This window comes from Orcinus orca, chromosome 6 (assembly GCF_937001465.1).
Source record: "Orcinus orca chromosome 6, mOrcOrc1.1, whole genome shotgun sequence".
NCBI lineage: Eukaryota > Metazoa > Chordata > Mammalia > Artiodactyla > Delphinidae > Orcinus > Orcinus orca.
The window spans coordinates 119,086,415-119,099,265 of NC_064564.1; the positions used below are offsets into that span (position 1 = coordinate 119,086,415).

Sequence of the window (12,851 nt, forward strand, 5' to 3'; positions counted from 1 at the left end):
TGCAAGGCCCCCAGGACCCCAGGGCACAGCTCGCCATGCCCTGGCCCTATGGGGAGCTGGCCAGCTTCCTTTGGTGCCCAGGAGGCCGGGCTGACCGGTGGACATACGTGTCTCTGTCACCACGGGATGCCCTCACACCTCCTTCCTGACCAGCCGGAGCCCCAGCCCTGATGCCCCGGGAGAGTCACCCAGGCCTGTCCCTGCCCCTGGGATCGTGGCTGGAGGAGGGAGAGGGTGAAAGTGCAAGTGAGCGCAGGCGGGGCCCCGAGACACGGGGCCACGGCAGACCCTGTGCTGAGGTCTGAGCGAGGCCCCTGTCGGCAGGCGGCGCAACGACTGTTTTCTCCCAGGGTGCCCCTCCCCAGCCCAGGCTCCCTCGGCTCACCTCCATCCCCACTGCAAAGTGAGGTGACGGCGCTGAGGTCACGGCCTCTGGCCTGCGCCCCGGGTCCTCCTCTGGCGTGGCAGAGGCTGGACGGGGAGGCCGAGCGCTGAGGTCAGGTGGAGCCGCCCCCCTCCCGCCACCGTTCATTCATTCTCGTGCATCTGGGACGTACGGGGCGGGGTGGGGGGTGGGGGTGGGGGTGGGGGTGGGCCCTGGGCTCCGACCAGTCCCTGCTCTGCCCCTGATAGCGCCACTTCCCGCAGAACGACTTCCACCGAGCCATCCTGCGCACCCAGTCGGCCATGTTCAACCAGGTCCTCATCCTCTTCTGCACCCTGCTGTGCCTGGTCTTCACGGGGTGAGTCCCTGCCAGGCGGCCGCGTCGCCCGGCCCTCGCATCCTCCGGGGTGGAGGACCGGAGGCAGCTCGGAGCCCCGGTTCCTAGGCCAGAGCTGCCGAGTCCGGCTCCTCTGGGGCCCGGAGAGACGTGGTGGAGGAGGGCACTGGCTGGGGGGACGGGGGGGGACCCTCGGCTCGAGGTCCAGCCGAGAATAAGGTCTGGGAGCAGCCTGGGGGCTGGAGCGGAGAGCACGCCCCCCCCGCACGTGCCTGTGCCCTGGGCGAGGACACGGGCAGGTCCCAAGGCCGTGTGCCTCCCACCTCCCCTCCCCCATGCCCCCTGACACACGCAGACGCACGCTCCAGCGGAGCGGGGTGGGGTGTCCGAGGGGCAAGAAGCGCCGGGGTGGTCCAGGCTGCCCCCTCCCCGCAGCCAGCGCGTCCACCCTGGGGAGGGCCTCAGCACCGCTGTGTGCCGCGCCACGGTGTATGTGGGGACGGGCCACGGGGCCACGGCGGGGGAAGGACTGTCCAGCTCTAGCTGGGCGGGGGGGCTGGGCGTGCCCCGTGCCGTCTGACCTCCTGGGGGAGGACGAGCTCTGAGGTGGGTGGCAGGTAGGGGCTCGCAGCCTGGGCGGCCCCGCCCACTCCCTCTGACCCCAGGTCCACGCTGAACCCACGCAGCGCTGTGTCCGCGCTCCCGTCCAATTTTCCAGGGGCCTCAAAGGCACCTCGGGGCAGGAAAGGAAGGCCCGGGGGGATGCGCTGGGTGTGCCAGCCCCGCAGGCTGGGGTCAGGAAGCGCAGAGCTGGACCCGGGCCCAGGCTGGGGCGCCGTGTCGGCGACAGCTGACGTGCTGTCGCGGGCAGGCCCGGCCTCGCCCCAGGTGCCAGGCCGGCCGAGGCCCTGCCGCCACCCCCATCCCCGGTTCCAGGACCTGCGGCATCCAGCACCTGGAGCGCGCGGGCGGCAACCTGTCCCTGCTGACGTCCTTCTACTTCTGCATCGTCACCTTCTCCACCGTGGGCTACGGAGACGTGACGCCCAAGATCTGGCCGTCCCAGCTGCTGGTGGCCATCATGATCTGCGTGGCCCTCGTGGTGCTCCCGCTGCAGGTGTGAGCCCTGCCCGGCGGGGCCAAGAGGGGCGAGGAGGGGTGCCAGTCCTGGGAGGGGCCACAAGGCCGAGACCCCGACGGGGGCACGCGGGGCCTGCCGGGGCCTCCTGGGGGCCTGTGGCTAGTGAGGCCCGCAGCCGTCAGGACAGTGGGGGGGGGGGGCGTGCTCAGACGGCTCCCCCGGGTCCCGTGCGGAGTGTGGAGCACGGGGGGCTGCCAGGGTGTCCCGCGGGCTAGGCATCAGGAGTCCTTAGCCGGGGCAGCGGCAACAGCTGTCAGGACCCCGTGGGGCACAGCTGCTTCCCTGTCGCCTGTCAGCCAGGCCAGTCTGCCGGCTGAGCCACCCGTGTTTAGATACGATGGGTAGAGGCCTGGAGAGGGGGCCAGTGGCTGCAGGCGCCCCCAGCCCTCCAGAGGGCAGGAGAAGGCCCAGGGGAGGGAGCAGGATGGACTGGGGGAAGCCAGACCCCACGGGGGACACTCAGGATTTGGAGGGACGGGGCAGGGGAGGTGCCTAACTGTGGCTGCAACGGGGGCCAGTCCACCCCCGGGGTCCTCTGCTGACCCTGAGCTCAACTCCCCACCCCCGCCCTGCGGCTCGGAGCCCCCAGCCCCAGCCGACACCCCCCCTTCCCTGCTTTCCCCCTGGTCCGGAGCACAGCCCACCCCCTCCAGGAAGGCCAGCTGCATGCGAGGGACACCTGTGGGCCGAGAGCCCTAACAGAGGTCTCGCCCCCATCCCCGCGCTCGCCGGAACTTGCCTTCCTGGACCTGGTTCAGCAGTGGCCTCCTCCCTGGCCTCCACCTGAAGCCCCGTCCTCCCCCCATTCCCCCCGCCCCCGGCAGAGCCCCCGCAGGCCACAGAGCACCTCAAGGTGGGCCGTCCACTTTCCCAGGGCCCTGGCTGCTTGTAGAATCCATGTTTACATTTTATTATATTTTCATACAATCATGCTTTTCTAAATCGTATTTTTAATATTTTAGATATCTAACTTTATATATGTTAATTCGTTTTTGTTATAAGTTAAGTTGCATTTTTAGTTATATAGTTATGAACATCATTATTTGTTTTATGTTTTTAATTCTAATCAATCATATTTCTTTAAGTTTAAATTATATTTTTGCATTACTGTCCGGAACTTTTTCAAGCCTGGCAAGTCTGTCCCACTCAGGCGCTACATCAGGAGAGAGAGGGGACGATCTCCCCTCCCCGGGGCAGGTTGTGGGGCTGGGGGCTGTCCCCCGTGTGTGTGCCCCCCGTGAGTGCACAGAGGGGTCGTGTGTGGTTTCAAGTAAACGGTGCCAGGTAAGCTGGCTCCCGCCCCCTGGCATCCTGGACGCCTCCGCAAGGCTGTGCCCTTGTCCCACGGCTGCGGAGCTTCTGTTCCTGCGGTGCTCTGGCCCCCACGCTCCTGGCGGGTGCAGGGGCCGCTCAGAGCTGGTGTTTACATCCCACCACCCAGGCCAGGCTGGTGCCCAAGCCCCAAGGAGAGGGAGGCCGCAGGGCCCGGCATCGGAGGCACACACCATCCTCCAGGGCTAGTGGATGGTCAGGACCCGCGAGACTGACTAATCTGTTGTCAGTGATGGAAAGGGACGGTCTCGGTTACTGTCCTTCCTTCTTTCTTTAACCACGTTCACCCGTTAGCGCCCTTAGAGACGGTGACAACGGAATGCCCACCTGTAGATGTTCCTTGCAGAGTAACAGTGACGACAGCTGACAGCATCCTCCCCGCTCGGGGCTGAGTTTCACACATCAGCGCGGTGCTTCCTGTAGCTGCCGGAACAGAGCACCCCACAAATGGGGGGGTGGGGGCTTAAACAACAGAAATTTACTCTCTCACAGTCCAGAGCCAGAGTCTGAGACCGAGGTGTCAGCAGGGCTGGTCTTGGAGGCTTGAGGGGAGGCTCTGCTTCCGCGTCTCCAGCTTCTGGTGGCGCCATGGTCCTTGGCGCCCTGGGGCTTGTGGCCGCCTCCCTCTCAGCTCTGCCTCCGTCTCCACGTGGCTTATTCCTGCACCTCTGTGTCCTCTCGTTACGGGACACCGGCCACTGGAGGTAGGGCCCACCTTAATCCAGTCTGACCTCATCTTAACTCGTTACATCCTCAAAGACCCTATTTCCAAATAAGGTCACGTTCGGAAGGCCACACCTGTGACATGGGAGGCTTGAATCCAGGTGTCTGCCGTCAGAGCCCCAGTCCTGCACAGGCCTCAGGGATCACCCTGGGGTCTCCGGCCCTTCCCACTAGGGCCCAGTCCTGTGCTTCAAGGCCACAGGGCCTTGTCACTGGAACCTAGTAGGTGCTCAATAAATTCAATGAGCTGATCTCCCCTTAGCGAGATACAGCACGTCACCCAGAGCAGGTGAGAACCAGAGGGTGGGGCTGCTGCCATTCATTTAAAATTGTGTGGGAAAAAAATGAACGACCTCAGTGCTTTCACGGGGTCTGGCTGTCACCCACAGACGGGAAGTCAGACAGTAGCGGCAGGTCCTGGGCAGGTCAGCACCCCGGTCAGCTCCGTGGAGCCTGGAGTCCCCTCACCGCCAGCCCACCTTTATAGATGTGTCACTGTCTTACTTACAAAGGGCTCTCAACACCCAGATCTCACAGCCAGGAAGTGTGGGCCAGGGTGGATGGCACCCCCAGACGGCAGCCTCCAATCAGCCACACCCTTGACCTGGGCTCAGAACCATGGTACTCAAAGTCCTCCTTCCGTGCCGGGCACCTGGGTCCCTCATTCTAGGCCTGAGGCTTTTCTCAGACACATTTCCAGGTGTCTCCAAAACGTGTCTCAGGTGCTGACGGAGACCCAAGGGGCTCAGTTACCTGGATGCTCGGAGCGTATAGTTCGGCACCCACTAACGGTTGCTTGGCCTCCTGGGGCTGGGAGCTGGACCTGCCACGTCTCTCACTACCCCACACACTGGCGGGACCGCCCACTCTGCCCCCACCTGGCCCCTTGAGCGACCTGTGCCGCAAACTTTGCCCGTGGTCTTCCGAGACGTGGTCGGGACGCTGCTGTCGCAGCTCCCGGAGCCCCAGGCCTCCTGGAGTTCACACGCTCTTACCTGCAGTTTGAGGAGCTCGTCTACCTGTGGATGGAGCGGCAGAAGTCGGGGGGCAACTACAGCCGCCACCGGGCCCAGACGGAGAAGCACGTGATCCTGTGTGTCAGCTCCCTCAAGATCGACCTGCTCATGGACTTTCTGAATGAGTTCTACGCCCACCCCCGGCTGCAGGTGAGGCCCCGCCCACGGCCCCACCCCCCGCTGCAGGTGAGGCCCCGCCCACGGCCCCACCCCACCCCAGTGCCCCCTGAGCTCCCTGGGCCTGGGTTTCCCTGCCTGTGCAGTGGAGCCCCGGTGGTCTCCCACACTGTGGGGGTGGGTCTGTGGGGTCCTGCCTTTCCCTCCTGCCAGATGCACCATCACAGAGAAGGCTGGGGCTCCTGAGAGGCGACTGGTGTGGAAACACTAGGAAGGAGGGTGGGCCGGAGCCGAGCAAGCCTGCCAGCAGGGCTGACGCCCTCCTACCTGCAGGACTACTACGTCGTCATCCTGTGCCCCACCGAGATGGACATCCAGGTGCGCAGGGTCCTGCAGATCCCCCTGTGGTCCCAGCGGGTCATCTATCTCCAGGGCTCCGCGCTCAAGGACCAGGACCTCATGCGGGCCAAGTGAGCGCCGGCGGGGGTGAGGGTGCGGTACCGCGCCGGCTGCACGGGCAGGCCAGGGAGGGGCCCTCAGGCGGGCAGCAGCTCCCTCTCTGTGCCTGTCACCCACCCGGGCGGGCCAGGCCCCCCGCTGACCCCGGCAGAGCCGCCTGGGCGAGCCCACCAGCCTCCTCTCACCTGCCCGGCTGTTCTTCTGGGGGCCTGGGGGCAGCTGCCGCTCTGAGTCAGGTGGGAAGCCGAGGCTGTGGGCAGGTTTTCTCCTGAAGACGAGGTGACAGGGTGACTTGAGGTAAGGAGGCTGAGTTGTGAATGGAACTTTCCAGAATCTGCTGCAGCACACAGACACCCCGGAGGCTCCCCCATCACCCGTCAGGATTTTATTCCAGAGCCTGACGTAAACTTCGAGGTGAAATGTGGGTTGTGTGGAGGCCAAGGAAGCAGGAGGCCCGGCAGCCGGGGCCCCCCCTACGCCTACCTTCTGAGCCTCGGGCCCCACAGGCTCGCCCAGGAATCAAGGCCCCAGACAGGGACAAGTTGGGGTACCAGGTGACGGGGTGGGAGCCGCCAGGCCCCCCAGCCCTGGGGCGTGGACAGTGTCTCAGCCACCCTTTGTGCAGCCAGGGGCTCTGGGGGCATGAGGGGAGCAGAACGGGTCATCCACAGGCCTCGGGCAGCCTGTCCCGGGAGAGGACAGGCCAGCGGGCAGGGTCCAGCCTCTCTGCCACCAAGTGGGCCCTTCATTCCGTGCCCCAGCCCCACCCCGGGTCAGCAGGGGCCCATCCTCAGCCCATCCAGGGCTCCTAAGAGTGAGCTGGGGTCTCAACAAGGCCCAGCTCTTCCCCTGACGGCCGAGACGGGAGCACCACGGACGGCCCTGGTGGTGCTCAGACCCGGTGCTTTGCAGGATGGACAACGGGGAGGCCTGCTTTATCCTCAGCAGCCGGAACGAGGTGGACCGCACCGCAGCGGTGAGCGCCCCCACCACCTGCTCGCAGGCCCCGGGGGCGGGGGGGGCGCCTGGGGGCAGAGCCCCTCCCCCAGGCTGCTGCTGCCCGTCAGCACCGACGTGGCCTCCCTGCCTCAGGACCACCAGACCATTCTGCGCGCCTGGGCTGTGAAGGACTTCGCCCCCAACTGCCCTCTCTACGTCCAGATCCTCAAGCCTGAGAACAAGTTTCACGTCAAGTTTGCAGGTATGTTTGGCCCGGAGGGGGGCGCCTGTGTGCTCACGGGCGAGCGTGTGGGGTGTGGATAGAGGCAGAGCCCATGCAGGTTCTGCACCTGGGCCTGGGGGCCAGGGCGGGCAGAAGCAGTGTCTGACGAGCATCTCTGTGGGCGTGCCCGAGCTGGGCGCCTGTGCCGAAGGCCTGTGCTGGACACCTGGGGGACCAATGAACAGGCCCCCCCCGCCCCCAGCCCTGGAGCTCTCGGTCAAGCCCGGAGACAAGCACAGGAGAACCGAGACGATGAACCGGCTCCCAGGGGCAGGGCACCGGATGGCGCTGAGCAGGGCGGGGAGGGGTTCTGGGGGGTGCTGGGCAAGGGGGCGTGTGCCGTGGGGCAGCAAGAGCCTGTGGTGGCCCTGGCGCTCCTGCCCGCAGAGCACGTGGTGTGTGAGGAGGAATGCAAGTACGCCATGCTGGCCCTGAGCTGCATCTGCCCGGCCACGCCCACCCTCATCACGCTGCTGGTGCACACGTCCCGAGGCCAGTGAGTGCTGCCCGCAGGGCCGCGCGGCCAGGAGACGGGGGGCTGCTGGGGGAGCGGGAGGCGTTGAGGAGACCTGTGATGGGAGGGGCCGAGGCCCGGGGAAACGACCGCCGTGGACCCAGCTGAGGAAGCGGTCGGTGCCTCGCCGAGCGAGGGGTTGCAGCTGGGGGCGGCCTGGGGGCTGCTGGGAATTGCAGGCGGGGCCCGCCGTGGAGCAGCCGTAGCGGGGGCAGCAGGAGAGCCCTGGGATCTAGGCACAGTGACGGGGTCCGGCGGGGCTTGGTTTGTAAGAGAAGATGCGTTTGGTGTTTGGCACCTGGGCCGGGGTCCCAGGCAGAGCCTGAGGCGAGGGGCTGCCCTGGGACAGAGGAGGGGCACCATCTTCTCTCTGGGAAAAACAGGCTGGGGTGTGGGGGGCCCCGACGGGTGGCCTCGGCTCCCTGTGGGGCCTGGGCGGCCCTGGGGGAGGGACCAGGCAGGGGAAGAGGACGTGGCCCGGGGTTCCTGGGAGGACACAGGCCGCAGAGGCCAGTCTTGACTCTGAAATATTTTGACACTCCTAAAAATCAGACCATTGTGTTTACAGCTTTTTAAAACTGGCCAAGGACCCATCAGGCCACCCAGGTCTAGTCTCAGCCAGACGGGGAGGGGCTGGGGTCAGGGGTCACGCTGGCTTCCACCCACACCGGCAGAAGCCACATTTGGGGGGCACCATAGCCCAGCTGGGCGGGGGCGGCCGTGGGGTGACACCCTCCCCACGCCCCAGGGAAGGCCAGGACTCACCGGAGCAGTGGCAGCGCATGTACGGACGCTGCTCGGGCAACGAGGTCTACCACATCCGCATGGGGGACAGCAAGTTCTTCCGCGAGTACGAGGGCAAGAGCTTCACCTACGCTGCCTTCCATGCGCACAAGAAGTACGTCCCCCAACCCGGTCCAGGCCAGGGTGGGAGGAGTGCGGGGCGGGGTCCGGAGGCTGAAATGGGCGTGGCCCGTGCCCGCTGCAGGGTGGACCAGCGGGGCCTCAGGGTCAGACGTCACGCCCACTCAGCCGTGAGACCCGCAAGGGGTCTCTCTCTCTCCCCCTCTCTCTCTCCCCCTCTCTCCCTCCCTCCCTCCCTCCCTCCCTCTCCCTCCCTCCCTCCCTCCCTCCCTCCCCCTCCCTCCCTCCCTCCCCCTCCCTCCCTCCCTCCCCCTCCCTCCCTCCCCCCCACCCCGAGGCTGCCCTCGGTGGTCTTTGCATCGAGTGGGAAGGCATCCCGACACCCGTGAGCGGAGGGCTGCACCGTCAGCCCCTAAGGAGCCCAGGAGGGGCAGCTTTGGGCCCCATCAAGCCCCCGCCCTCTCCGCTCAGGTACGGCGTGTGTCTCATCGGCCTGAAGCGGGAGGAGAGTAAGAGTATCCTGCTGAACCCGGGGCCCCGGCACATCCTGGCCGCCTCCGACACCTGCTTCTACATCAACATCACCAAGGAGGAGAACTCGGCCTTCATCTTCAAGCAGGAGGAAAAGCAGAAGAAGAAGGGCTTCGCGGGGCAGGGGCTGTACGAGGGGTCGTCCCGCCTGCCCGTGCACAGCATCATCGCCTCCATGGGTGAGGCCGAGTCCAGCTCCCGGCGGGGCGGGAGGGGCGGGAGGGGCGGGCGGGGGACCCACCCAGGAGACCCAGGTGCTCAGGCCCGCAGCGTAACCCTGGGCAAGTCCCGCCTCTCTGGCCTCAGTTTGCACATCTGTCCCGCACCCGGGTGAGACCGCCCTGCGTCAAGGGTCACTGGGAGCCTCTGTCCACCTCCACTCCGGGAACCCCTGTCCCCGGGACAGACAGGGGAGGGACTTCCAGCCAAGTTCAGCCGCTCTGTTCCAGGGACAGTGGCCATGGACCTCCAGAACACGGAGTGCCAGCCAGCACAGAGTGGCGGAGGCAGTGGGGGCAGCAAGCTGGCACTCCCCACGGAGAACGGCTCGGGCAGCCGGCGGCCCAGCATCGCACCCGTGCTGGAGGTGGCCGACAGCTCGACCCTGCTGCCCTGCGACCTGCTGAGTGACCAGTCGGAGGACGAGACGACACCGTCGGACGAGGAGGGGCTGTCTGTGGTGGAGTGAGTGCCGCCGGGGCTGAAGGGGGAACAGAAGGCTTCCACGGGAGAGGGGAGGGGCAGCATGTGAGTACCCGGCGCCCAGGAAGAGGTGGGCCAGCGGCGCCGGTCCTGGGTCTGCCCCACGCTCTGAACAAGGCTTCCAAACGGCTTCCCCGGAGACCTTGTTTGGCAAGTGGAATCTTCTGGGGACCCAGCTCGTGGACAGGAAGGCCAGGCAGTGCCCGCCCTCACCCCTCGTCCTCCCCTATCACAACCTGGGCGGCCAGGCCTCAGTGCCACGGCCCGCTTGGCAGGGTGGCTGCCTTCTGAGCGTGGTCTGCAGAGGTCACAGACAGGGGAGCCCGGGGTGAGATGCCGTCCGGGCGTGGAGGCCACTGGCCCATCCTGAGCCGTCATGCTGCCCTGGGTTTGGGCCCAGGTCTTCCTCTGAGATTATGAGACAGAAGAGACCCCATTGTGTCCCCAGGTCTTGGCCACTTGGCCTCGTCCGGGACAGACAGGCGGTGCCTGACCCCAGGGCCACGGCCAGCTGCCGGCCTGCACGGCCAATGCTTCCCAGCCGGGCTGTCACTGCAGCCCCTCTCTGCTCCTGCCTTTGCCCCGTGGTGGAGTAAACGGGCTTTAAACACAGGCTGCCGGGGACCAGCTCTGAGATCGGGGGGCCTGGCAGGGCCCCTGCACACCTGGGGCAGGTGGCGGGCTGGCCTCGGACGCCACGTCCCTTAAGCCAACCGGAGGTGGAGCGGGAGGCCAGCCCCTCTTCAGGCGGACTGGGGGGACAACCACGGCAGGGTAACCACCGCGTGTGTGTGCGCGGGGCGCCGTGGGGACGTTGGGGGGAGTACAGCCTGTGGGGCGACCAGCCTGGCCCAGGGGAGCCAGTGGAGCGGGGACCACGTGCCAGCGTCTGCCCCGGCGTTGGGGTGCTGGGGGCACCAGGGGGTGATGGGCCGTCAAAGCCCCTTAAGGTTCTTTCGTGGCCTGTGTAAGCTCGTGTGTGTGTGCGCGTGTACGTGCGTGCGTTGCATGCAATCTTACCTGGCCCAGTCAGGAATGCAGGGGTCTGGCACCCCACCCCCATGTGGCAGCCTAGGGCCCGAGGGCCAGGCTGAGGCTCCTCTCTCTCACCCCAGGTACGTGAAGGGCTACCCCCCCAACTCGCCCTACATTGGCAGCTCCCCTACCCTGTGCCACCTCCTGCCCGTGAAAGCCCCCTTCTGCTGCCTGCGGCTGGACAAGGTAGGTCATGGCAAAGTTGGGGAAGTGGCAAGGACGGGCCGAGGACGTCCTGGACCCTGTCTGCCCTCCCCGACGTCTGTGTCTGTTGTAGAGGCATGTTCTCTCCCTCCTGTATCCACGTGCGCTTGCTGAAGCGAGGGTGCCCCTCTCGTAACTCACCACAACCGGCCTGGCCGGCAGCCCACACTCCACTGGCCCTGGTTGTCCCAGGAGCCCTCGCTGCCCTTCCCGGCCAGAGCCACAGCTTGTCTCCCTCCATCTGGACGCTCCGTGCCCCTTCCCCTCCCCAGGGTCTCTGGGCCTCCGTGTTTTGGGTTTGGTGAGCATCCCTGGCGGGGGGCGGGGCAGGGCGGGGTCGGGGGTGACTCGGCCCATGCGCTGGGGGCTGGACCCCCCAGAGGTGCCGCGTCCTCCTGGAGGCCTCCCCGTGATGCTGCCTTAGAGCACGGGGTGCGGGTGCCTCGCACACCCAGTCTCTGCTGGAGGAGCTACTGTTCTGCCTTTGCAGTTAGGACGTCATTTGTGGGGAGACACGTGGGGACCAGGTACATAAGCCGGCCTTGACTGAGCTCCCCCGACGCATTTCCGCCACAGCCGATGGTTCGCTGATTCCACTTCCTTCTGTGTCTATGTCAGCTTTTCACTGGGAGAAAGTGTCTCCCCTTTCTTAGCCATTTGTGTACATCAGTGTGGCCTCACTTTTCACTCAGAGGGTAAACAGTTGGTCATTACTGCGACATCGGCATTCCATATGGATCACGCTGGTTTTGACACGTGGACTTCTGCTGGTCAGGCTGGCCTCCCGGTCCTCCCAACATGTCCCCTCATCTTTGAACACGTCCATGCCTTTGAACCCACGGTGCCCCCACCCCCACCCCCCGCATCTTGTTTTTGCCTTGCTCCAGTCCTGGAACCAACTGCTCCTCCAAGAAACCTGATTCCTTTTAGTGGAAACCACGTTTAGAAATAAGGTCTGGGCACTTGGTGTGCTCACTGCTGCTTTGTATCTGAGTCTCTCCACGCAGAGAGCTAGAAAGTGTGTCTACACACGAGCACACACGACCAAATGTGTACACACGTGCACGCATGACCAAATGTGTATGCACACGACCAAATGTGTACACGCATGCACACACGACAGAACGTGTACACACACGACCAAATTTGTGCACACACAGCTCATCTGTCCGTACCTGCACCTGCTAAGACCATGTGCTCGCAGATACCTCCCTTCCCTCCCGGACGTGACCTCTCCCACGGTGGCCCCAGCGCACACTCTGCTCTGTGTGGCGGGCTGGTGGCCTGCAGCCCCGTGAGGCCAGGTGGCTGGCGACCGGGTGCCATTTGGCCGAGGACCCCAGCATGGCACCCTCGCCCCCTCCCCGGTGGTTGATCGCGGCGTCTCCCCCGCAGGGCTGCAAGCACAACAGCTACGAGGATGCCAAGGCCTACGGCTTCAAGAACAGGCTGATCATCGTGTCGGCGGAGACGGCGGGCAACGGGCTGTACAACTTCATCGTGCCGCTCCGCGCCTACTACCGGCCCCGCAGAGAGCTCAACCCCATCGTGCTGCTGCTGGACAACAGGTGAGGGGCACAGGCGCCCCAGACCTTCGGGAGGCAGGGGGGCTGCCCCGGCCCTCGGCACTGCTCCGTCGTCCTCCCGCAGGGCTTCTCCCGGCCCTACTGGGTCCCCACGACCATGAGCCCCCAGGGGCCAACCTCCAGCACTGCTACCCCCAGAGGCCGGGGTCCAGCCTCGGCTGTCCTGGACCCTGGGGCCTCGGTTTCCCCGCGGGTACGATAAAGAGCAGCCCCATTGGCCGCTAAAGGCCCCCCTGGTCCCACACGCTGCGGTCCCAGGGCCCCTGCTCGCCCAGGTCAGGGCTGGGCTGGCCGTGGGGGCTGGCGGCAGGGCAGGGTGGGCGCCTCCAGGACCTGCTGTGTCCACAGGCCTGACCACCACTTCCTGGAGGCCATCTGCTGCTTCCCCATGGTCTACTACATGGAGGGCTCCGTGGACAAGTAAGAGCCGCTCCGCAAGAGGGCCCCCGCCCTCTCCCCTCCTCCCCGGGCGGCCAGGGCGGAGTGGGAGGGAGCAGGACACACCCCAGCCCGTCTCCCCTCAGCCTGGACAGCCTGCTGCAATGCGGCATCATCTACGCCGACAACCTGGTGGTGGTGGACAAGGAGAGCACCATGAGTGCCAAGGAGGACTACATGGCCGACGCAAAGACCATCGTCAACGTGCAGACCATGTTCCGGTGCGGCGCGCGGCCCGCCCTGAG

The 12,851-nt window shown here is 65.8% G+C and overlaps 1 protein-coding gene across 12 annotated transcripts in view; it reads left to right on the forward strand.

Moving 5' to 3' along the window:
* The window catches only part of KCNT1 (potassium sodium-activated channel subfamily T member 1), a 70,159-nt gene that overhangs the window by 45,412 nt on the left and 11,896 nt on the right, over positions 1-12,851 (forward strand). For 11 of the 12 annotated variants that reach the window (XM_049711712.1, XM_049711719.1, XM_049711714.1 and 8 more), the window contains 14 exons: positions 649-743; positions 1,659-1,833; positions 4,914-5,078; positions 5,379-5,521; positions 6,423-6,486; positions 6,603-6,711; positions 7,120-7,228; positions 7,995-8,144; positions 8,582-8,820; positions 9,091-9,325; positions 10,459-10,564; positions 11,978-12,150; positions 12,517-12,588; positions 12,693-12,827. In XM_049711712.1, coding sequence (XP_049567669.1) covers positions 649-743; positions 1,659-1,833; positions 4,914-5,078; positions 5,379-5,521; positions 6,423-6,486; positions 6,603-6,711; positions 7,120-7,228; positions 7,995-8,144; positions 8,582-8,820; positions 9,091-9,325; positions 10,459-10,564; positions 11,978-12,150; positions 12,517-12,588; positions 12,693-12,827 — 1,970 coding nt within the window. The remainder of the gene's footprint in view (positions 1-648; positions 744-1,658; positions 1,834-4,913; positions 5,079-5,378; positions 5,522-6,422; positions 6,487-6,602; positions 6,712-7,119; positions 7,229-7,994; positions 8,145-8,581; positions 8,821-9,090; positions 9,326-10,458; positions 10,565-11,977; positions 12,151-12,516; positions 12,589-12,692; positions 12,828-12,851) is intronic. The other variant, XM_049711708.1, reaches the window with a different exon arrangement.